The 26035-nt window shown below is 41.5% G+C and overlaps 2 protein-coding genes, 1 long non-coding RNA gene and 1 gene segment (V, D, J or C); 2 read left to right on the top strand and 2 right to left on the bottom strand.

Moving 5' to 3' along the window:
- Positions 1-5728: 5728 nt before the first annotated feature.
- On the bottom strand, positions 5729-6632 carry LOC124392189. The segment is given in 2 exon segments: positions 5729-6372; positions 6476-6632. Coding segments are annotated over 2 exon segments (405 nt in total).
- Positions 6633-6675: 43 nt separating this feature from the next.
- LOC124392195 lies at positions 6676-8218 on the top strand. Its single transcript, XR_006927116.1, has 2 exons — positions 6676-6819; positions 7743-8218. It is a non-coding gene; the product is annotated as an uncharacterized LOC124392195 (long non-coding RNA).
- Positions 8219-16527: 8309 nt separating this feature from the next.
- Positions 16528-21696, top strand: LOC124392171 (glycosylated lysosomal membrane protein). Its single transcript, XM_046858924.1, is given in 7 exon segments — positions 16528-16710; positions 17561-17833; positions 18921-18933; positions 18936-19090; positions 19883-20101; positions 20184-20446; positions 20609-21696. Coding segments are annotated over 7 exon segments (1206 nt in total). The 5' UTR covers positions 16528-16608; the 3' UTR covers positions 20790-21696.
- A 638-nt stretch (positions 21697-22334) lies between these two features.
- Positions 22335-26035, bottom strand: part of tmem79a (transmembrane protein 79a) — a 6362-nt gene continuing 2661 nt past the window's right edge. The window contains exons 2-5 of the mRNA XM_046858933.1: positions 24215-24794; positions 23918-24106; positions 23152-23374; positions 22335-23055 (exon numbers count right to left, since the gene is read on the bottom strand). Of these exons, the coding sequence (XP_046714889.1) occupies positions 22869-23055; positions 23152-23374; positions 23918-24106; positions 24215-24662 (1047 nt within the window). The 5' untranslated portion in view covers positions 24663-24794 and the 3' untranslated portion in view covers positions 22335-22868. The remainder of the gene's footprint in view (positions 23056-23151; positions 23375-23917; positions 24107-24214; positions 24795-26035) is intronic.

Genomic DNA, 26035 nt, shown 5'->3' with positions numbered 1-26035 from the left:
TATGGCCAAAACCAAAGAGCTGTCAAAGGACACCAGAAACAAAACTGTAGACCTGCACCAGGCTGGGAGACTGAATCTGCAATAGATAAGCAGCTTGGTGTGAAGAAATCAACTGTGGGAGCAATTATTAGAAAATTGAAGACCTACAAGACCACTGATAATCTCCCTCGATCTGGGGCTCCACGCAAGATCTCACCCCTTGGGGTCAAAAGGATCACAAGAACGGTGAGCAAAAATCCAAAACCCAATGGGGACCTAGTGAATGACCTGCGGAGAGCTGGGACCAAAGTAACAAAAGCTACCATCAGTAACACACTACGCCACCAGGGACTCAAATCCTGCAGTGCCAGACGTGTCCCCCTGCTTAAGCCAGTACATGTCCGAGCCCGTCTGAAGTTTGCAAAAAAGCATTTGGATGATCCAGAACAGGATTGGGAGAATATCATATGGTCAGATGAAACCAAAATTGAATTTTTTGGTAAAAACTCGTGTTTGGAGGAGAAAGAATGCTGAGTTGCATCCAAAGAACACCATACCTGCTGTGAAGCATGGGGGTGGAAACATCTTGCTTTGGGGCTGTTTTTCTGCAAAGGGACCAGGACGAATGATCTGTGTAAAGGAAAGAATGAATGGGGCCATGTATCGTGAGATTTTGAGTGAAAACCTCCTTCCATCAGCAAGGGCATTAGAGATGAAACGTGGCTGGGTCTTTCAGCATGACAATGATCCCGAACACACTGCCTGGGCAACGAAGGAGTGGCATTTCAAGGTCCTGGAGTGGCCTAGCCATTCTCCAGATCTCAACCCCATAGAAAATCTTTGGAGGGAGTTGAAAATCTGTGTTGCCCAGCGACAGACCCAAAACATCACTGCTCTAGAGGAGATCTGCATGGAGGAATGGGCCAAACTACCAGCAACAGTGTGTAAAAACCTTGTGGAGACTCACAGAAAACGTTTGATCTCTGTCATTGGCAACAAACAGTATAGAACAAAGTATTGAAATTAACTTTTGTTATTGACCAAATACTTATTTACCACCATAATTTGCAAATAAATTGTTTAAAAATCAGACAAGGTGATTTTCTGATTTTTTCTCTCATTTTTCTCTCATAGTTGTATATAGTGTAGATAGTGTAGATAGTGTAGATAGATAGATAGATAGATAGATAGATAGATAGATAGATAGATAGATAGATAGATAGATAGATAGATAGAGGAGCTGAAATTTAAACTTATGTCCTATCAATCAGAAGTCCAACAGCTTATCCATTGAGATACCATTTTATCTTGTTGGATGTAATATTGTTGAATGCCCAAGGAGGCCAGTTCCATAGTTCCCTTTCCGGATCTCAAGCCTCGTCGAAACGCTTTGGGAACACGCCTGAGTGTTCACGCTCATAAAATATTGTGTTTAATCAGTCAAAAGTGTCACGCTGGCCGTCACCGTCAGGGTGAAGTAAAAAAATGCACATGGAATGAGGCAAGTGCTAGCTTCTGTTTGTTCAAGAGGAAGAATTATCTGCACATTCTGTGCATGATCTGTGCATATTGCGCCAAGCTCATTGTGCCGCAATTTACATGCAATCTCTCCACTCCCAGAGACCAATCCACGAGGGGGGTGTTCTCACTCCTTGTGGTAAAAATATATAAATAATAAATAAACCCCCATTTTCGGGGGTTGTGACTTGCACTGTAGCCAAGCTACATAACTTGGCTGGCTCATGAGCAGAAAGTCCCTCTTGGAATAGTGCTTTCTGAAACCAGGTCGCAAGCTCCTTGTCGGGGTCTCTCTTTCTTTCCAGACCTGCACCCTGTGTTGTCATGGTCATGGACAAAGCCCCTTCAGCCCCTTTTTGATGCTGTATTCTCACATAATGGGCAGAAAGTACACTGGTATGGAGCGATGCCACGGGTTGAAGAGACGCTTGCGAGCTATCTCTCTCCCGAGAGGGCCTCCTCCCTCAAGACCCCGACATTACCCACGAAAACCCAGCGTAATAAGTTGGCGCACTTGGGTAAGGCTTTTACCTCGGCAGGTCAAGCCGTTGGGTCCTGTGGTCCTGCAGACATTTTAGGCTGATCTGCTGCATTATCTGAATGTGTGAGGTGCCCCAGGTGGCCAGTTCACAAGCTCTGCTGGACGGAGCATTGACATGGGAAGTTCTGGGGTTCCGGCCGTGGAGGGGCACGTTGCATCGCAGTATTTTGTGCATGCCCTGTACATCTGAACCACTTACTCATGAGACTTAGGTTCAGGATGCTGACCCTCAAACGGGTCGTTTCTCAAATCAGATCAGAAGACTGGTTTGGCACGGTAGATCTAAAGGATGTGTACTTCCATGTATCCATCCTTCCTTTTACAGAAAGTTCCTGGCGTTCGCTTTCGGGGCCGAAGCTTACCAGTATCCGGTTCTTCCATTTGGCCATGCCCTCTCACCTCGCACCTTCACAAAATGTCTCGATGCAGCTCTGGTCTCTCTGAGGCTTCAGGGCATCTGCATCCTCAACTATATTGGCCAATGGTTGATATTAGCTCGATCAGAGCAGTTAGCGGTCCGGCATCGAGATGTCATTCTCGGTCACATAAAGATTTTGTGGTTTCGACTAAATGCCGGGAAGAGTGTGCTTCTACCTTGGCGTCATATGGGATTCGACTACTTTGAGTGCGCAGCTTTCCCCTGCCCACATTGTGGCCATCCATATGGTCATCGGGAAGGTCAAAGAAGGACAGCTTCTCACTGTCAAGCAGTTCCAGATACTGACTCAAGGCTCATGGTAGCTGCGCCACTGTTATCCCACTTGGACATCTGTATGTAAGTCCCATTCAGTGGTGGCTTAGGACCTATGGGTTCTCACGGAAGGGCAATGCCCTCCATACGATCAAGGTCACACAGCGATGCCTACGTGCCTTAGATGTTTAGACATATCCCGGGTTACTGTCTTAGGGCCCTATGTTGGGAGTTCCGGTCGTCGCGTAATGCTAAAGACGGATGCGACCCTCATGGAGTGGGGAGCGGTCATGAGTGGTCACTCCGCCCAAAGTCTATGTGAAGGTCCCCATTTACTTTGGCACATCAATTGCCTAGAGATGCTGGCAGCATTTTGGCCCAGGGGAACTCCTCTGAGTGAGAGCAGTTCACAACCTGGGTTGGTTGAACGAAGCAGCAAACACCCTGTTGCAGCAGGGGTTGAGACCCGGGGAATGGTGGCTCCACCTCCTAATGGTGAAGCAGATTTGGAAGAGATTCGGCAAAGTCCAGGGGAATCTGTTCGTGTCTCAAGAGATTGTCCCCTCTGGTTTTCCCTTACTCATTCAGCCCCACTGGGGCTGGATGCCATGGATCAGGGGTGGCAGAGGCTGTGTCTGTACGCCTTCCACCCCCAGCTCCAAGGTTCTGCCCGCATTCTCCACTCCAGAGATCCATTCATGATGAGGTTGTATGCCGCCAGATGGCAACAGTTCTGCTCATGGTGCGACCACCACCAGTAGGATTCAGTCCACTGCCTATTCAAGGACAATGTGCAAAAGGGTTTGCTCCGTCCACCCTGAAAGTCATCGCCCTTAGCAGGGCAGTCTCTGGGCAAAGACCCTCTTGTGATGCGTTTTCTTCATGGAACCTGGAGGCCTGGATGGGGCCTGGCCGTCATTTTGGGGGCTCTTTCTGAGCCCCCCCTTCGGGCCTTTGGCCAAAGCATCTTGGATGCATCTCTCTTATATCTCTCAATATATCTCTTAAGAGAATAGGAGACTTACAGGCCCGTCCTCTGAGCCCCTCCTTCATGCTTTTTACTCCAGGTATGGCCAGTGCCTTTTGTACCCCAGGACAGTGAACCTCCCCAAGGTGCCCTCGGTTGTCCTACAACCTGTAAGGTTACAGGCATTCTATTCATCTTTTTCTCAGGCCCCAGACCAGGAGAAATTTTACTGGCTGTGCCTGGTATGCACTGGACACATTCTGCCATAGGACGGGTCCAAGGAAAATGTCTGACCAACTGCTCGGATCAACATGCACTGCAGTGCCACTTCTGGCCCCTCTGTCCTTCGACCTAGACTGGTCAGTCTGGCAGCTTGAGTTCCTGAAAGGGAACGTCTCTAGGTTACATATATAACCCTAGTTCCCTGAGGGAACGAGACACTGCATCTCTAAGCCACATTGCAGGCGTCCATGCAGCGCTTCCTTCTCCCTTACAGAAGCTGGTGCTCGCCTCACTCCTTGAGAATTTTATACTTCCTGCTCGTGTCGTCAATTGTGATGTCCAGCTCCAGTTTTTGACTGATTACACACATTGTTTAAGAGCGTGAACACTCGGGCGCATTCCCAAAGCGTTTAGAAGCAGCGTGTCATTTCCTCAGGGAACTAGGGTTACATGCATAACCTATACTTGTGGCTGCTGACTGTAGCGTATTGTGGTATTCTCCACCCAGATCAGCTTGAAGGACAAGGATGCAGTGACCTTGGCACATAGGGTGTTGAGCCCATCTCCATCTTCTAGTTGAGTTTCTCCAGCTAGCCATTTATCTGTAGGTGGAAGCCAGAGGAAAGGCTGAAAGAGAAGCCCAAGAGCTGACAGAACTCTCTCCAGAAGTTCACATTGATTTGCATACCCCGATCAGATACTATTTTTCTCAGGAAACCATGGAGGTGTAACACATGCTAGAGCAGGAGCTGTCCAGAAGGTAATTTGGGAAAAGGCATGAAGTGGGCCATCTTAGATAAACACACAGATATCACACACAGAATGGTGGTGTGTCCGGCTGATAAGAGCCAGTGCAGGGACCCATTGGGGCCTGTGAGTCCTCCCAGTCTCTGATCATCTCCTTTTTTTAAAATAGTTGTGATGCCACATTAAAAAATAATAATAATTTACTCCAAACTCATTTCTCTCATTGTGCTATTGAGAACCGAGTTCGTCTGTATGTTTATCGGCTGAAACTTGTCTGGATATCAACACTGCATATGTTTATGTCTCTGGTTTGTTTGCTAGTAGGAATTAATAAGATGTAAAATTAGACTTAAAACTGTAGCACATCACATCACTAAAAGAAAAACAGTCTTCACTCACATTTGAAACAATGCCGACCTTAACATCAGGACTAATTCCTAATATTCTCCAAATGGTTTCAGAGAAATAATCAGAGCTTCCTTTCTGTATTTGATGAAGTTGGTAAGATGTTTTCACGTGTGTTTCATGCTACACAAAATGTCCATTTATACCTTTTAATGAATATAAACTTCTGATCTTAAAGTTGGACCAAAAGATTTAGTTCATCTTGTCATTATGTCATGGTTTGGGCTAAATGAGAAAATGAACTCAGCTTTGGTAATAAATGTTACAGTCAGATTCACACATGGTCACTGATGTAGGTTTGTGTAAACTGAAATAAAATCTTTTCCTTTTCTGGTACAAATGAATCAATTATTTTCGCTTTAGCTCTTTGATTACCAGATGCTCTGACAGGATCTGACTGTCTGCTCTTTTAGTTCAGTAGATAATCAGGATAAAGGAAACACAGATAAACACAAATATATCAAATTCCTAATGTCCAAGTGTTAGAGGTAAGATGGGCCTCACACTGGTTCTCTAAACACATTCCTATGTTATGTGTTCAGTGTCTATAGGGTCTTTACAATGTGAGTATGTGATGTATACAGGAAGTCTTTATCTGGACTCACACATCTCCAGTTATTATGTCTTCATACCCAATCAGGAACAGTTTTAGCTCAGGTTTTTTGCAGTGTGTATATACTTGTCTGTTATCTTCATTAAACTGAAGAACATTTGTGCCATTCTGTGTGCTTAGAAATAAGTTTTGATTGGACATTATACAAATCTAACACTGTTCCACATCTTCTCATGTTTATCTCCAGTGATGGAGTGTGTATCTGCAGGGTGGAGTGTTTTATTGATTATTGGACTGGAATGATTATTTATTAAAGCTGAAGATGTTTGATGATGTTCAGTGGAGTGCAGCTTTAGCAGCTCTGCAGCTGTTCTCAGATCAGTGTGTGTTTCTGACTCAGAGCACTTCCTCTACAGCTGAGGGAGGTTTTTGTACGGTGCTATAACACTGTGTGTACCCGCTGTAACCCTGCTGACAGTAATAATCTCCTGCATCTTCAGACTGAACTCCAGAGATTTTTAGACTAAACTGTGTACCAGATCCACTGCCACTGAAACGATCTGGAATCCCAGACTGACGAGAAGTTGCATAATAGACCAGGAGTTTAGGAGCTTCTCCAGGTTTCTGCAGGTACCAGGCGAGGTAACTGCTAACACTCTGACTGGTTGTACAGCTGAGAGTAACAGTGTCTCCTGGAGAAACAGTCTGAGATCCTGGAGACTGAGTCAGGACGATTTCCCCAAAGGACTCTAAAGAAAAGGATGCAGAGTTGAATAATGGAAACAAATGTAGTAATGAGTGTGAGAGTGATGTGATGATTTGTAGGAATAATAAAAGTAAAGAGAGTCTCACGGTGAGCGAGGAGTCCCAGTGTCCCCAGCAGTAGAATCAGTACCATCATCATTGTGCTGCGTGTCAGTGGCTCTGAAAGGACTGAACACACTCTGATCAGCACTACAGCTCTTAAAGTGTGTGCAGCAGTCACACACACACATATGTAAATACCACAACTGTGTGTGTGTGTGTGTGTGTGTGTGTGTGTGTGTGTGTGTGTGTGTGTGTGTGTGTGTGTGTGTGTGTGTGTGTGTGTGTGTGTGTGTGTGGTCACTGTAGTGTAACAGAGGTTTTTGTACGACAGTTTCATTAGAATGTATCACTGTGGTTCACTTTTGGTGGAGGAACCAAACTGATCATCAGTAAGTGACTAATTTATTTATATTCACAAAAATTCTTGAACTTATTTTTTATTAATAATTTTATAATTAAACAAAAAGTTAGACAGTGAAAATGAAAAAATTAGGTTTAAAAAAAGTGTATCTTAAATAACAATTTTCTTTTATTTGTTTGTTCCTTTTGATAATTATATTTAATAAAATTGTCAGAATACGTCCAGTTGTTTCTTTTTAAAGTCACCTTGATTTCAGCATCTAGTGATTAATTTTCATTGAGTATAAACACCAGAATAAAGCTGATTAAAGTTCTCATGGCTCCATGATGTAATGAAGAACTTGAAGATGTTCTCCTGCTGCTGGAACACATTTGTTCTGCTGCAGAGTTTCCAGTTTTGTCTCTATTGGAGTTCAGAACATTTACAGAATAAAGTCACTGAGTGTTTGAGTGTTGGAATACAGTGGGACTATTGGGTGCAGTTACTGAATAGAACTGGGTGAAGACTAAATCAGATAGAAGATGGATTATGGTGTGGAGTTAAAGCTGATGGCTTCCACATGTTCTCTTTGTTTCTTAGTGAACTTTAAACCAAATGGACTGATGTTTCTTCTCTAAAGCTGCTTCTAACTTGTAGTTCCCCCATGTGTCTCTGTTCATTTAGAGTTAGGAACTGTATTCATGTCTATAGGTAGAGTAGATGCTGCTGAAGGATGTAGAAGTTTCCAGATGTTTCTACTGAACTGCAGTGATGTGAGAACAGTGTGGATCACTGCACTGATTACTGAACACACATTAATGGTTCCAGTCTGAACTCTGAATAAGCAGTAATGAGTAAATGTTCTCCTGCTGAGAAGTTCTACTGAACTGCAGTAATGTGAATAAGCAGTAATGAGTAAATGTTGTGTAACTGTGTGTAAATGTGTGTTTATTGTGTTTTTGTGGTCTCCAGCCGGTCCCACGGTGAAGCCCTCCGTGTCTCTGCTCCCTTCCTCCTCTCTGCAGCCGTCTGACAGATCGGCCTCGCTGCTCTGCCTGCTGTCTGCCTACTCTCCACAGGGGGCGCTGGTGAGCTGGACAGTGGACGGCTCAGAGGTGAAGGATGGGGTTCTGACCAGCCCAGAAGAACACAAGAAGGATGGTTACACACGCAGCAGCACCCTGACCCTCAGCAAAGAACTGTGGGAAAAGGGGGAGGAGTTTGTCTGTACCGTCTCCCATGGTGGTGTCCATCATCCGCTCACGTTCAGAAAGAGCCAGTGTTAAGACCAACAGCTCCAAGATAGAATTGAACACTGAGCTGCTCACACATCCATCTACAATCGAGTTTCAATTCTACACAATGCTGACATTTCTGTCTTTCCTCTCTTCACTGTCCTGTTGCTCTTCCTGTAGTTTTGCTCTGCTGAAATAAAGCTTCATTTTGGACATTGTGTGTTCTTTTATTCGAGTTAATAGTCATTATCAGTGTGATGAGAGAGTGTGTTTAGCTGGAGATTCAGTGCTGTGTGTTGTGCTTCACTGAGTTTGGCTGAAGGAAGTTGAACATCTGGTGAAAGTTCTGCTCTATTCTGGGAGAAACAGAATCACTCAGTCGTCCCCATAGAAATCTCACTTCCTCTACACTGCTCTCTGATTTCCTGCTTTAGTGTGACTCTGTGTGTTTATCTGGGTGTGGAGCAGGAAGCTGCGTTCATGTCTTACTTTAGAGCAGGATTTATGGTTGAGAAAATTTACACTGCACACAGATTTTATATTTACAGTATGAAAGAACTCTGATCTTCATCTATTACTGCATGTTATCTGAACTGTCTAATATGGTTTTATATATATATACACAGTGAGGAAAATAAGTATTTGAACACCCTTCTATTTTGCAAGTTCTCCGACTTAGAAATCATGGAGGGTCTGAAATTGTCATCGTAGGTCTATGTCCACTGTGAGAGACATAATCTAAAAAAAAAAATCCAGAAATCACAATATATGATTTTTAAACTATTTATTTGTATGATACAGCTGCAAATAAAAATTTAAACACCTGTCTATTAGCTAGAATTCTGACCCTCAAAGACCTGTTAGTCTGCCTTTAAAATGTCCACCTCCACTACATTTATTATCCTAAATTAGATGCACCTGTTTGAGGTCGTTAGCTGCATAAAGACACCTGTCCACCCCATACAATCAGTAAGAATCCAACTACTAACATGGCCAAGACCAAAGAGCTGTCCAAAGACACTAGAGACAAAATTGTACACCTCCACAAGGCTGGAAAGGGCTACGGGGAAATTGCCAAGCAGCTTGGTGAAAAAAGGTCCACTGTTGGAGCAATCATTAGAAAATGGAAGAAGCTAAACATGACTGTCAATCTCCCTCGGACTGGGGCTCCATGCAAGATCTCACCTCGTGGGGTCTCAGTGATCCTAAGGAAGGTGAGAAATCAGCCCTGAACTACACGTGAGGAGCTGGTCAATGATCTGAAAAGAGCTGGGACCACCGTTTCCAAGGTTACTGTTGGTAATACACTAAGGCGTCATGGTTTGAAATCATGCATGGCACGGAAGGTTCCCCTGCTTAAACCAGCACATGTCCAGGCACGTCTTAAGTTTGCCAATGACCATTTGGATGATCCAGAGGAGTCATGGGAGAAAGTCATGTGGTCAGATGAGACCAAAATAGAACTTTTGGGTCATAATTCCACTAAACGTGTTTGGAGGAAGAAGAATGATGAGTACCATCCAAGAACACCATCCCTACTGTGAAGCATGGGGTGGTAGCATCATGCTTTGGGGGTGTTTTTCTGCACATGGGACAGGGCGACTGCACTGTATTAAGGAGAGGATGACCAGGGCCATGTATTGCGAGATTTTGGGAACAACCTCCTTCCCTCAGTTAGAGCATTGAAGATGGGTCGAGGCTGGGTCTTCCAACATGACAATGACCAAGCACACAGCCAGGATAACCAAGGAGTGGCTCTGTAAGAAGCATATCAAGGTTCTGGTGTGGCCTAGCCAGTCTCCAGACCTAAACCCAATAGAGAATCTTTGGAGGGAGCTCAAACTCCGTGTTTTTTAGCGACAGGCCAGAAACCTGACTGATCTAGAGAAGATCTGTGTGGAGGAGTGGGCCAAAATCCCTCCTGCAGTGTGTGCAAACCTGGTGAAAAACTACAGGAAACGTTTGACCTCTGTAATTGCAAACAAAGGCTACTGTACCAAATATTAACATTGACTTTCTCAGGTGTTCAAATACTTATTTGCAGCTGTATCATACAAATAAATAGTTTAAAAATCATACATTGTGATTTCTGGATTTTTTTTTAGATTATGTCTCTCACAGTGGACATGCACCTCGATGACAATTTCGGACCCCTCCATGATTTCTAGAACTTGCAAAATAGCAGGGTGTTTTTTCCTCACTGTATATATATATATATATATATATATATATATATATATATATATATATATATACTGTATATGTCACGTGTCAATATAATGAACAATCGCTTTCTTTACATTGAATTTTTTTAGGTACAGAATTCAAAATATTCTGTTTAAAACAATCAAACTAAAGAATCAGATTTCCCAGTGGTCTCATAGTCTTTTGGACCCCACTATGGTTCTATCACATTATTAAAGTGACATAATCAGGCATCAGCTGAAATCAACACTGCTGACCTCCACGTCACTACCCCTGAAAGAGCAGAAAGAAGAAGCAGAGCTGGCAATCTAACACTTTACTGAACTGAACTCAGGAGAAAATATATGGATGTTGAGAGAAAAAAAGAGCAATCCAGCTGTGGTTCTGAGGAAGAAAGAGTAGTATCTATAGATTAGGTGTGGTTTTCACTAATAATGTTTGTTTAGCGTTTGGTAGGCGCCACCTACTGGTCAGAAGTTACAAACACTGCTTACGTCTAACTGCAGTCTGTGCTTCTCCTTCTCCTCTACCCAGTCTTTACAAAATTTGGTTCATATCACCATGACAGCTTGCAGCACATTTCCTCATCAACAACTTTTTTCTTAAACTCTGAGAATTCCATCACTGTCTTCATCCCGAACTCCAGACCACTGAGATTCATGTTCAGGAAGGCGTCTGCCTTCATCTTTTAATAATCATAAATAATAACAAAAATAATGTTGTTTGTAATGTGTAATAATAATAAACACTTTTAGTATTGTATCTGCAACACAAACTCCAGGAATCATCCATTTATTTTATTATTATTATTATTATTATTATTATTATTATTATTATTATTATTAATAATAAATATTTCGTATATAAATGCAGAAACAGTCTTTTTGATAGACTGTAATTCTAATGTTTGTCTCTGATTGGCACAAAAAGTAAAAAAATACTCTTAATAATTTATTTAAATTAATTATAATCAGTTTTTGTTGTCTATTCGAAACTTAACAGGAAGCCAATGTAGGGACGATAAGATCGGGGTTATGAAAGAGCTGTCCAAAGACACTAGAGACAAAATTGTACACCTCCACAAGGCTGGAAAGGGCTACGGGAAATTGCCAAGCAGCTTGGTGAAAAAAGGTCCACTGTTGGAGCAATCATTAGAAAATGGAAAAAGCTAAACATGACTGTCAATCTTCCTCGGACTGGGGCTCCATGCAAGATCTCACCTCGTGGGGTCTCAATGATCCTAAGGAAGGTGAGAAATCAGCCCTGAACTACACGTGAGGAGCTGGTCAATGATCTGAAAAGAGCTGGGACCACCGTTTCCAAGGTTACTGTTGGTAATACATTAAGACGTCATGGTTTAAAATCATGCATGGCACGAAGGTTCCCCTGCTTAAACCAGCACATGTCCAGGCACGTCTTAAGTTTGCCAATGACCATTTGGATGACCAAGAGGAGTCATGGGAGAAAGTCATGTGGTCAGATGAGACCAAAATATAACTTTTGGGTCATAATTCCACTAAACGTGTTTGGAGGAAGAAGAATGATGAATACCATCCAAGAACACCATCCCTACTGTGAAGCATGGGGTGGTAGCATCATCTTTGGGGTGTTTTCTGCACATGGGACAGGCGACTGCACTGTATTAAGGAGAGGATGACCAGGGCCATGTATTGCGAGTTTTTGGGAACAACCTCCTTCCCTCAGTTAGAGCATTGAAGATGGGTCGAGGCTGGGTCTTCCAACATGACAATGACCCGAAGCACACAGCCAGGATAACCAAGGAGTGGCTCTGTAAGAAGCATATCAAGGTTCTGGTGTGGCCTAGCCAGTCTCAGACCTAAACCCAATAGAGAATCTTTGGAGGAGCTCAAACTCCGTGTTTTTAGCGACAGGCCAGAAACCTGACTGATCTAGAGAAGATCTGTGTGGAGGAGTGGGCCAAAATCCCTCCTGCAGTGTGTGCAAACCTGGTGAAAAACTACAGGAAACGTTTGACCTCTGTAATTGCAAACAAAGGCTACTGTACCAAATATTAACATTGACTTTCTCAGGTGTTCAAATACTTATTTGCAGCTGTATCATACAAATAAATAGTTTAAAAATCATACATTGTGATTTCTGGATTTTTTTTTTTAGATTATGTCTCTCACAGTGGAACTTGCAAAATAGCAGGGTGTTTTTCCTCACTGTATATATATATATATATATATATATATATATATATATATATATATATATATATATACTGTATATGTCACGTGTCAATATAATGAACAATCGCTTTCTTTACATTGAATTTTTTTAGGTACAGAATTCAAAATATTCTGTTTAAAACAATCAAACTAAAGAATCAGATTTCCCAGTGGTCTCATAGTCTTTTGGACCCCACTATGGTTCTATCACATTATTAAAGTGACATAATCAGGCATCAGCTGAAATCAACACTGCTGACCTCCACGTCACTACTTACCCCTGAAAGAGCAGAAAGAAGAAGCAGAGCTGGCAATCTAACACTTTACTGAACTGAACTCAGGAGAAAATATATGGATGTTGAGAGAAAAAAAGAGCAATCCAGCTGTGGTTCTGAGGAAGAAAGAGTAGTATCTATAGATTAGGTGTGGTTTTCACTAATAATGTTTGTTTAGCGTTTGGTAGGTGCCACCTACTGGTCAGAAGTTACAAACACTGCTTACGTCTAACTGCAGTCTGTGCTTCTCCTTCTCCTCTACCCAGTCTTTACAAAATTTGGTTCATATCACCATGACAGCTTGCAGCACATTTCCTCATCAACAACTTTTTTCTTAAACTCTGAGAATTCCATCACTGTCTTCATCCCGAACTCCAGACCACTGAGATTCATGTTCAGGAAGACGTCTGCCTTCATCTTTTAATAATCATAAATAATAACAAAAATAATGTTGTTTGTAATGTGTAATAATAATAAACACTTTTAGTATTGTATCTGCAACACAAACTCCAGGAATCATCCATTTATTTTTATTATTATTATTATTATTATTATTATTAATAAATATTTCGTATATAAATGCAGAAACAGTCTTTTTTTAATAGACTGTAATTCTAATGTTTGTCTCTGATTGGCACAAAAAAGTAAAAAAAAAATACTCTTAATAATTTATTTAAATTAATTATAATCAGTTTTTGTTGTCTGTATGTGTTTTTCGTGTACGCTGTACCGGCATGAAGACAACTGACGCTACAGCTACACTAATCTGGATACATTAGAAACATTTCTGGATGTCAACGTCCAGAGTTTCATTTTCAATCATTTCCCAAAAGTTTCTTATTCATTATTTATTCTACAAAATTTTAAAGTAACTCTTTATCACACCTGAGGCACAATACTGTTATTTACACTTCCATACACACACACACACTTTATATACATCACTGAACTGTTATATAATCTGCATCCCTGTTTAACAGTCATACTGTCTGTATTGTCCCTCATTGTCTTTGTCTTGTCTTGTGTGTTTTTGTTTTGTATAGTGTGTTTTGTCTTGTGTGTTTTGTCTTGTATAGTGTATTTTTGACTTGTGTGTTTTGTCTTGTGTGTTTTGTCTTGTATAGTGTGTTTTTGTCTTGTGTGTTTTGTCTTGTATAGTGTGTTTTTGTCTTGTGTGTTTTGTCTTGTTTTGTCTTGTATAGTGTGTTTTGTCTTATAGTGTATTTTGTCTTGTGTGTTTTTGTCTGTGTGTTTTGTCTTATATAGTGTGTTTTTGTCTTGTGTGTTTTGTCTTGTGTGTATTGTCTTGTATAGTGTGTTTTTGTCTTGTGTGTTTTTGTCTTGTATAGTGTGTTTTGTCTTGTATAGTGTGTTTTTGTCTGTGTGTTTTGTCTTGTATATAGTGTGTTTTTGTCTTGTGTGTTTTGTCTTGTATAGTGTTTTTATCTTGTGTTTTGTCTTGTGTTTTGTCTTGTGTGTTTTGTCTTGTATAGTGTGTTTTATCTTGTGTGTTTTATCTTGTATAGTGTATTTTTATCTTGTGTGTATTGTCTTGTATAGTGTGTTTTGTCTTGTATAGTGTGTTTTTGTCTTGTGTGTATTGTCTTGTATAGTGTGTTTTGTCTTGTATAGTGTATTTTTATCTTGTGTGTATTGTCTTGTATGGTGTGTTTTTGTCTTGTGTGTTTTGTCTTGTATAGTGTATTTTTGTCTTATGTGTATTGTCTTGTATAGTGTGTTTTGTCTTGTATAGTGTGTTTTTGTCTTATATAGTGTATTTTTGTCTTGTATAGTGTGTTTTGTCTTGTGTGTTTTGTCTTGTGTGTTTTGTCCTGTATAGTGTGTTTTGTCTTGTGTGTTTTGTCTTGTATTGTGTGTTTTGTCTTGTATATTGTGTTTTGTCTTGTGTGTTTTTGTCTGTATAGTGTGTTTTTGTCTTGTGTGTTTTGTCTTGTATAGTGTATTTTTGTCTTGTGTGTATTGTCTTGTATAGTGTGTTTTGTCTTGTATAGTGTGTTTTGTCTTGTGTGTATTGTCTTGTATAGTGTGTTTTGTCTTGTGTGTTTTGTCTTGTATAGTGTGTTTTGTCTTGTATAGTGTATTTTTGTCTTGTGTGTTTTGTCTTGTGTGTATTGTCTTGTATAGTGTATTTTTGTCTTGTATGTGTTTTGTCTTGTGTGTTTTTGTCTTGTGTGTATTGTCTTGTATAGTGTGTTTTTGTCTTGTGTGTTTTGTCTTGTATAGTGTATTTTTGTCTTGTGTGTTTTGTCTTGTGTGTTTTGTCTTGTATAGTGTATTTTTGTCTTGTGTGTTTTATCTTATATAGTGTGTTTTGTCTTGTGTGTTTTGTCTTGTATGTGTTTTGTCTTGTCTTGTATAGTGTGTTTTGTCTTGTGTGTATTGTCTTGTATAGTGTATTTTTGTCTTGTGTGTTTTTGTCTTATGTGTTTTGTCTTATATAGTGTGTTTTGTCTTGTGTGTTTTGTCTTGTATAGTGTATTTTTGTCTTGTGTTTTGTCTTGTATAGTGTGTTTTTGTCTTGTGTGTTTTGTCTTGTATAGTGTGTTTTTGTCTTGTATAGTGTGTTTTTGTCTTGTATAGTGTATTTTTGTCTTGTGTGTATTGTCTTGTATAGTCCAAGCTGAATGTATAGTGTTATTTATGTCTGTACTTTGAGAGCCACTAACAGCTGAATCCAAATTCCTTGTGTGTGTAAACACAGCTGGCTAATAAACCTGATTCTGATTCACACTGAAATGTCAGAAAACTCTCAGTCTCTGTACTGCACATGAGCAAAACGTAAGATGATTGGACCTGCGTCACGGCAGTGACTAAAACATTCATCATCGTGTTTGAAATCCTCTGTTTTCACACACAGTCCACACACGTGACATGAACACGGCATTTTCACTTTTAAATAATCTACGTTCTCTGAAACCCGTCTCAGACCTCAAAAATCAGCGTTTTTAAACCTACTCGTGACGGGTCGTTCATGAACGATTTGTTTATTTTGAATGATTCTTTAATGTGACTCAGAAGAAAGAGTCGTCTCAAAGAGTGATTTGTTTATTTTCTACTGGAAGTGCATGAGCAAAATCTCCATATGTACCAGAAACAGAGTTCATCTCTCGACTCTTCTGGTTCCAGTCATTCGTTCTTTTATCATGTGACTCCCACAAACTTTACACAATGCAGTAGATCATGTATTTTTTGGTCTGAATCTTGACATTAGTGTTGTAATAATGATGGGAGTCACGTGACAGAAGAACTAAAGACACAAAGCAGAAGATATGTGAGGTGAAGCGACTCGTTCTGTTTATCAGAATCGTATGTTGATTATTGGAGCTGTAGTTAAAGGTGGTGTATGTGGACGTGTTGGAGATCTGATTATAAATAATCTAACATTTTATTTCATTTATGATCAAAGGAATAAAAAGAACTAAATGAAAAAGATTTGTTCATTTTGCTGAACGAGATTCAATGAACCGAGTCACTAAAATGATCCGATTCTCCCATCACTAGTATGGACATAGACTTAAGCACATAAACCCACCCCTCATTAGGGGACAATTCTGATTGGCTGACTCTGACTGAATCTGATTGGATGTTCAGTAGTCACTAACAGCCAATCAAAGGAGTTTATTTTGTATATTTTTTACTTATTCGCCTTTATTTATAAATGTTTGAGAAAAAAGACTCTGTTATACCAGAGAAAGGGTCTGCAGGGGTTCAGGACTCATTAGATTTTGACTTTTACAGACACTTTAAAAGCTAAATGTTCGCTTCGACACTTCCGGTCCGCCATGTGACTGAGAGTCAGCTGACCGCGATCATGTGACTGAGAGTCAGCTGACCGCGATCACGTGACCGCGCGGCTCCTCCATAGCAGCAGTGTTTCACTTCCGCGTGATCAGTGTGTAGTGTTTACACCATGAACTCGAATAAACCTGAGTATTTGATTTATTTCACACTATTTCATTTTCTCTGTTGTGTGAATGGATTCGTGTGGAATGGAGACACTTTCAGAAGAAAGGTAAAGATATTTATATTAAGTTTATATATATACATATAATCATTTTTTATTGTCATTTTGCTGTTTATTCATGAATCTTTTATGTAGTATAAACATTTCTCGTGTATTTCACCCTGATATTTTCCCCTCTAGTTTCCTGAGGACTTTTATATAAAATCTATTTAAAAAAAATAATATTTAGAGTTAGTATACTAATAATTAAATAGTTCAGAAATTAAAGTATTTAAAAAAATAAAGCATTTATATAAATTATATAGTTTGTAATTTTCCAGTAAAAAAAGAAAATCAATATTTGCATTATTTTAAATATTTGATCAGAATGAGAAAATCACAGCAGTTCTCCGGGCGGACACTAGAGGGCAGCAGAGCTGAACCTGGAATCAGTTTAAACCCTATGTGAAATTGTCACTCGTGTTTCAGTTGTGGTTTATAAAACACCTCCCACATTTCTCTCTTCACTTCCCCTCTTCACTTCCCCTATACTGACCAGACATCATGGCCTGACGTGTTCTAAACCCTAAACACATTCACTCAGCGTCTCTCCCTCAGACACCAGGTGACGCTTTTACACGATTCCTGCTACATGGACTTGATCTTAGAACCTCACACAGTCCTGTACGAGCTCAGAATCAGTCACTGTGTGTGTGTGTGTGTGTGTGTGTGTGTGTGTGTGTGTGTGTGTGTGTGTGAGAGGGGTCGTCCACAATGCTGTTGGCCTTGTGATGTGATGTGAAGAAGCTGCTAATGATAACAATAAATAATAATATAAACGTGTATTAAATCAAATAAAGTAGGAGATATATGAAGGAATTTGGTTGAGATTCCACTCACAATATCTTCACCTGTTCAGGTGTCACTGGAGATGAACCCTGGGTTAACCCCGCCTTCAGTGGCGCCCCCTGGGGTCTCGATGCTCCACACACGGGCCCTCAGCCACAACGACACACTGCACTTCCTGTTCTGCAGCGGTGGAGCTCCAGCCCTGTTACTTATCCACACGAACTCGTCCGAGTCCGAGGTGCACGTGAACTGGACCAAGTTCCTCAGCACAGATCCTACAGGCAGCGTGAAGGTGGAACCGGAGAGCAGTGTGCAGCACCGAGGTGCCCTCGTCTTCACCAACGTGAGTCTCCCTGTTCCTCTAAACACCTCATTGTCACGTTCTAATCAGAGCCACTGTGATTATGAAGTATGAGGTGGTGAAGTGATCAGGTGCAGAAGGAGCAGCACATAAGTGTTGTAGAATATGTATCTTCTCATGCTTCTACATCACTGCACACACACGTTCTAAATGTTTCTTAGAATCTAATAAAGGATGTTCTGGAAATCCCCATCTGCATGTGTGTAGAACTTTAAAACTAGGAAACGTTCCAGAACATTAAAACTGTAAAGAGCTCAAAGACCTTCTTGTGCTTGAACCTTAAACCCAAGATTAATAGGAAGGTGACCTACAAACCTGGACCAGGAAATCCTCTAGAACCCTAAAGCTAGGAACCCTCCAAACCACTGGCCCAGGGAGGGAGGGAGGGAGTGAGTGTGTGTGTGAGTGTGTGTGTGTGTGTGTGTGTGTGTGTGTGTGTGTGTGTGTGTGTGTGTGTGTGTGTGTGTGTGAGTGTGTGTGTGTGTGTGTGTGTGAGTGAGTGTGTGTGTGTGTGTGTGTGTGAGTGTGTGTGTGTGTGTGTGTGTGTGTGTGAGTGTGTGTGTGTGTGTGTGTGAGTGTTTGAGTGTTTGAGTGTGTGTGTGAGTGTGTGTGAGTGTGTGAGTGTGTGTGTGTGTGTGTGTGAGAGTGTGTGAGTGTGTGTGAGTGTGTGTGTGTGTGTGTGTGTGAGTGAGTGTGTGAGTGAGTGTGTGTGAGTGTGTGTGTGTGTGAGTGTGTGTGTGTGTGTGTGTGTGTGTGTGTGTGTGTGTGTGAGTGTGTGTGAGTGTGAGTGTGTGTGTGTGTGTGTGTGTGTGTGTGTGTGGTGAGTGTGTGTGAGTGTTTGAGTGTGTGTGTGTGTGTGTGTGAGTGTGTGAGTGTGTGTGTGTGTGTGTGTGTGTGTGTGTGTGAGTGTGTGAGTGTGTGAGTGAGTGTGTGTGTGTGAGTGAGTGTGTGTGAGGTGTGTGTGTGTGTGTGTGTGTGTGTGTGTGTGTGTGTGTGTGTGTGTTTCTCAAACACTGTACTTATGTTAAAAACATTGTTGTTGTGTTGTTGTCTCTGTTGTGTGTGTTAGTTATGGGAGTATGACGAGTGAACAGCACGAGGCAGAGTGTGTTGTCTCCATACAGACTCCATGAGTTTGAGTGGGACGACGTGAACAAGACGGTGGATTACACACACCACACTGCACAGCTCTGTGGGAGACACGCCAGCTTCAGCAGCAATGCCTCCCTGTGTCTGCACGTAAGGACAAACACACACACACACACACACACACACACCACACTGCACAGCTCTGTGGGAGACATGCCAGCTTCAGCAGCAACGCCTCCCTGTGTCTGCACGTAAGGACAAACACACACACACACCACACACACACAGATAAATAACATCCAGGTCTTTATTACTATCCACAGTATCCAGTCACACTGTCTACATCAGGACTGAGACTGAAGAGAGTTTGTTGAGGGAATGTGTGTTTATAGCTGCTATAATAAGTGAGAACAGGATCTAACTCGTCTCACTGAGGATTCACTGCATTACATCTACATTCTAATAGAGCTATTTATCTTTAATGTGATTTTATTGTGTAGTTATATTTTGTTGTCTTGTTGTTTTTATTGGAAAGCGCTGTGTGCTCCTTTTGGCTGCTGTAAGGCGCTCTATAAATAAAACTTGAGTGATTGATGATGGAGAAAAAGTATACGGAGAAAAGTTCTTCAGTAATTATATTGTAGGTGATTGTGTAGGTTGCTGTGGTGTAAGTTGGTGTTGGTGTGAGGAAGCGTGATCAGGTATAACACAACATTATGAGTGGTGAAGTGAAGAACACTGATGATCTTCATCATGGCTCCTGTTAGTGGGTGGATTTATTTATTAGGCAGCAGGTGAACATTTTGTGCTCAAAGTTGATGACAGCAAAAGGAACGAATACAATATTGTTATGCCTCATTATTTTATTCCTTACATAAAAATATAAAACTTTAATAATAAAATAATAATAATAATAATATTAATATCCTATTTTATTCCCAGTTTTCAGCGTATGATTGTTCAGGCCGAGAGGAGGCGTGGCCTAGTCTCCTCCACCACGCTAACTCCTCCCAGCTGCGTGTGGTGTTGAAAGGTGTGATGCCACGAACCAACCAATCGCATTTCACCCTGGAACTCCAGACAGTGAATGAGGCGGGGCTTCTGACTCAAGTCGACGTTCACAGGTCCATCGATGACGAATACACGCCCTCTATCTTCCAGGTGGGGCAATGGACCTGAAATTCTTTTAAATATTATATTGTGTATATTTATAATTTCTAGTCTCTTTCTCTCTCTCTCTCAGGTGTCGGAGTGGGTGTGGCCTCATGATAACTCCTCCTCCACTGTGGGATTCTTTCAGTGGAAGCCTGTAGTGTATCAGAAGAGTCTTCCTGCCATCGAGGACGCCACACCTTGCATCAATTCAGAACCTGTCACCCTACCCCAAGCTCCGCCCTCACGCATTATCCCTGCCTACTTCAACCAGCATCACTTCACACACGGCCTCAACATCACCTTCAACGTGACCTCTGAGCTCACCCCTAACTCCACCCAGTACCTCAGCTGGTCCGTCCACACGCTGATTTCTAATCAATCATGTATCCAGTTGCATGTTTATCGATATGAATGATGGGCACAGGAAGACCCTGTTATGACGTAACCATAGCAACACAATTTAAAGCGTTATCATTTTCATCTTATTTTTCTTTTTTTTTTCTGTTCTCTCAGGACCATGCTGGCGGGAATCGGGACCCCTCCATCAGATTTCTTCTCTTCGCTGGTGATCGCCATCATGGCCGTCGGCCTCGGCACGCCCCTCATCCTCCTGGCGGCGGGCGGAGTTTATATCTGCGTATGGAAAAGGAAACGGGATACGCTCGGCCATTACGAACCCATCAACCAGGGCTGAGACACGAGCCACGCCCACGTACATACAAACCGACCAATGGGAAAACATTTCACGTGTCAATCCTACAGCAAGCTCCTCCCTAACGAGTACAGTGACCACTGAACTACAATATACTGCTTTTCTCCTACATACATTTATTTTCTGAATGTTCTAGATCTTCTCTGGGGGTTTCAGAATAATGTTGCAGTAATGGCATGTGATTCTAAGCTCATGGGAAGTCCAGTGACGGAACAAACAGCCAATAATAATTCACCACAACTTCTAAAGAAAAGCTACAAAAATAAATCCATAAAAATTCTTAAATAAAAGCGAATGAAATGCCTCAAGATATGATTTCTATAATGTTGTTTATTGTAACCGACCAATCAGAAGTCAGCTTTCTAGCTGAACAATGACTCCTTGTGGGAGGGGCTTAGTGGCTTCCTGGTGCCTGAACTGAAGCCAGAACCAGTACCAGTGTTGTTCAGGGAACAGAGAACCTTTTTATGAAGTGATTTAACCTGTGATGTCACTGATTGTGGGCGTGTCCTAATTCAGAATGTAAAATGATATCACTGAGTTTTATCGATGTTGATGTTTACACTGGATATGTAGATTTTCAGGTTGACACCAGGGTTTTGAAACGACTCCTCCCCCTTTCCCTCTTTACATCACGGAACCTACAGTGGAGACCCGATGCGTTTATGGAGGAAGGTGTTCTGTATGTCATGTACAACAGCTGACCATCTGAACACCTTCATAGAAACTTTACAGGAACCGTCATGAGTGATGGACTGAGTGAGCTGATGGGAAGTCAGAAAAGAACTGAACACTGCGTCAGTCTCCGTTTCAGACGTTCTTCTGACCTTTGTGTATATTTTTGATCAATAATCAATAAAACCGTACCCAGAAAATCCTTGAGAAAAGATCCGTGTTGTCAGAACTAGATTTTTTTTAATTTGTATAAAATTTCCTTTGGAATCTAAATCAAGAAACTTGTAATAAAGATGATATTTGAGATGATTTTATTATCAAAAGATTGTTAAATATAATCAGCACTTGAGATTTGCTGGACATTATGGGTTTCATATCTTCTAACTGAATTTCTGTAAGTGATATTAATAGGAGCCTGTGGACTGAGATTAGATTAAGATTAGATTATGATTCAGGATTAGAACTATTTTATTTGTATTTTTGTAGCATTATATAAAATGCTGTCGGGGTTCAGGAGGTTTTATTTCCATCAGAAGCCACGTCTAAGCCTGATATCTGTCACTTTCAGATGATCTGCTGTTTCTGTTATAGAAAACAGAGCCTGTTGTTTGTGTATCAGATTAGCAGCATGCAGCCGTCTGCAGAAATAACAGATTAAAAAAGACCCAAACACACAATCACATCCTCCTCATGGGGAAACAAATGAAGCAGTCAACAATGTCAACTAAGTGCAAAGTTGATCTAGTGATGTTCTGACAGTGTTTTATGTAGGAATGAATGGTTTTTAGTGAACAAAAAGAATAATGAACTATAAAACAGACCCTGTGTAGGAATGTGAGCAGGAAACATGCGTATATTCACTATTTTATTAGCAAAAATACACAAAAATAAGTACACAAGTGAACAATAAGAGAAGTATAATACACACTTACATTCCAGCTGCCGGAGCAACATACACATTTTACATTTCTTTATTTTACAAGGCAAATAAAAACACACTAAAATACTGAATCAGAGCTTTTAGGATGAACTCATTCTGCAGCCTTCAGTGCGACATTGTTCATTTATTCACACATTTTATATTCAGATTTAAGATCAAAGCTTAAGGATATCAGTGTATTTTACAATCAATAGAAGATACACTATTTCCAAAAGTATTGGGACACCTGACCTTTCCTGCTCTATGTGGTTCTTTTCCAAACTGTTACCACAAATCTGGAGATGTTTAATTACACTGGACGTCTTTAGATGCAGCTTTAATCAAATGTAGCAATTTCCCAATGCTTTTAGCAAAAGAGTGTACATCTCCATACCGTGTGTGTGTGTGTGTGTGTGTGTGTGTGTGTGTGTGTGTGTGTGTGTGTTATTCATTAGCAAGTTTACTGTTTACCCCCACCACCTGGCTTTAGGGGGTGGTGCTGTGGTGGGCGGAGCTACATTGAACACCGCCCCCTCTCCTGTTGAGATGAAGTAGAGATTGAGTCCCATTAGAGCAAGAACTGGCAGGAAGGAGAGGGAGAACCCCAACACACGCACACTGCTACTGAAACACACACTCGGCCAGTAGATCAACCTGCAACACACACACACACACATACACACACTTATAGTATAAAGTCTCTATAAAGGCATGAATAAAACACACACACACACACACACACACACTGACCTGCCGAAGACGAAGATGATGGTGAGCAGTGGGACGAGTTTGAGGGTGTGGTGCTGGAGGTACGTGGACGTCACGGCGAGCTGCAGGAAGAAGAGCAGAAAGAGACGGAGAGAATCGTGGACGTAGGCCATGTGGACGAGTGTGTGACGACTCGCTCGCTTCCCCTCAAACAGAGGATTCAGAGAACTGAACTTCAGACGGGACACGCCGTGAACCAACACGCCTGCAACACACACACACACACACACACACACACACACACACACATTCTTCATTTCATACTCCATCATCCTTCACTACAGTGTGTCCTTATTGTTTGAAAGCTGCAGGAGGAGAAACTGTAAATTTGCTGAATCAGTTAAAACTGTTACATTTTTACATCTTTAATCATTTATTATATTCTAGCTGTATTTTTAGGCACCATATGGACTAAAACTTAATTCCATCCAATGACAATAAAGTGTCAGATAGATAGATAGATAGATAGATAGATAGATAGATAGATAGATAGATAGATAGATAGATAGATAGATAGATAGATAGATAGATAGACACTTTATTGTCATTGGATGGAATTAAGTTTCAGTCCATATGGTGCCTAATCTATCTTAGGAGTGAGTGAGTGAGTGGTGGTGGTGGTGGTAGTGAGTGAGTGAGTGAGTGAGTGAGTGAGTGAGTCAGTCAGTCAGTCAGTCAGTCAGTCAGTCAGTCTGTCTGTCTAAGTCCACCCTTCCATCTATCTATGTTGAAATAGAATGGAACTGACCCAGTATAATGGGAAAGGTGGCGAACAGCGCACATCGCAGTGTGTACACTAGCCTGGAGGGGGCGCTCATGACCACTGGGACGTCTAATGGCAAGAGGTCATGGCCTCCCCAGACCAGGAGAGGAAACATGACGGCACCCACTACAGCAAACACCACCGAGCTCATCATCTCACCACAACACTCACAACCTGAGAGAAACAGAGTGGAAGAGAAAAACAAAAGAGAAGAAATGAAGAACAACAAAAAACTGATTTCACAAAACGATCAGAAATTAGATTCAATTAAATAATGCTCACGGCTCCAACGAGTCTGCTTTGTGTTTTCCCAGTTTGTGCTCACGTCTCCATTGCGCACGTCTTCACCCCCCGTGTCTCCACCTCTCGTGTCTCCACCTAGCACGTCTCCACCTAGCACGTCTCCACCACACGTGTCTACACCGCTCACATCTCCATCACCCTCCGTCTGCTTTTCATCCTTTTTTGTCACAATCTTCACCAGTGGAATGAAAGCAAAACTCCTCCCATATCCATCATCATCATCGATATCATCATCATCCTCATCTTCATCATCAGCCAGAGAGCCATCTCCTTTATCACTCCACCTGTCCTGTCTCTCGCTCTCCGTCCTGCTCTCCCGACCAGTCGTTCTTTCCTCCAGTTCTCTCTGTTCCTCCTCCAATCTTTCATTTATCCCTCGTTCTCCAGACAGTTCCAAGTGAAAGCCTGAAACTGGCTCTTCTTCCATCTCTGCATGGGTGTGGATCCTCTCCGTATCCGTCCTTTTCTCCTGCTGCTGCCCAGTGATGGCGTCTGTTCAGGGGTGAAAAATGAGACACAGTGGAACAGAAGAATGGTCTGTTCAAACGGTTGCTTCCTTCTGGAAAAGGAGAGAAAAAGGAAACAAAGTCCATGTGTGAGAATTACTCATTAACTTATCCAGATATCAGTGTGAGCAGAAACGCACACCTTCTCACACACCTACACAGGGCTCACGTGGAGAAGAGCAGGGACACACTTATGAGGTGGTATTGAGAAGTTTAAGACTCACTCTGTTTATAAGAAAATACTTTGTTTATCTACGTTTCCACACGATCAGCTTCAAAACAGTAGAACAGCGCCCCCCAGTGTTCTGCTGAAACTGTCTTCTTCACGTCGCGTTAAACACCTTCAGTGATTCGCGCCGGACCTCCACAACAGTCAAAACGCTGACATTTGGGCCGCATCTTGGGGAAGAAGGTGTGTGTGTGTGTGTGTGTGTGTGTGTGTGTGTGTGTGTGTGTGTGTGTGTGTGAGATCGTGTGGATTGTTCTCTGATGATCATCATGCACGAGTTGCCGAACGGGTTTTCAGCGGTTGGGCTCGTTGAAGGTCTTCCTGATTTCTCACTGTCTTCCAGTGATGTTCTTCTGCTCTTGAAGCACGTCTGCTGCTCAAAACACCTCGAATGACTCGTCACAGTGTCGCCGTATGTCAAACTTACGTCACGTCAAACGTCTCTGTCGCAGATTTGCTGACGTTTCACACAGAATTTCACGTTTTCTCTCTGTTTTAACTCGATGTCATTGATATAATCAGACACGGGAACGCACGTGGGTCAGAACATCACCAGTTACACCATTAATCTCCAAACTTTATAATACCACCTCATCGAAGAACAAGAACGTTCTCACATCTCTTCACCAGCGTCTCCTCAGGTTCGAAATGTCACATTTATTGAAATATTAAGTTCCAAATCAATAACATTAAATAGCATCGAGTTCAAAAACAGAAAAAACCGTAGTAACAAATGAATAAATCAAAGTGCCGTCCTGTCATTTCACAATCAGTGCAAACAAAAAGCAAATGTGTTTGGCAGGAAGGATGAAGAAACAGCGGTGAACAGAAATGAAGTAAATCTCATTCCTAATTCAACTTTTCACAAATCTGCACTTTAATGAAGTTTTCCAGGAGATTTTTACTGAAACTTCACATTTCAGAGTCAAATATTTTACTTTTTACTCGACTCCATTTAGTAAAATCAGTCGTTCTTTTTATTAATGAGGATAAAAACGTAACTGGTGAAACACGCAGCGAGTCACCAATCAGGATCGAGCGCACGCTCTGTTTTACACGTGTTCT

The sequence above is a fragment of the Silurus meridionalis genome, chromosome 10 (assembly GCF_014805685.1).
Source record: "Silurus meridionalis isolate SWU-2019-XX chromosome 10, ASM1480568v1, whole genome shotgun sequence".
In the NCBI taxonomy this organism is placed as follows: Eukaryota; Metazoa; Chordata; class Actinopteri; order Siluriformes; family Siluridae; genus Silurus; species Silurus meridionalis.
The sequence above is the reverse complement of the archived record's forward strand: the minus strand, read 5'-3'. Positions and strand labels throughout refer to the sequence as shown.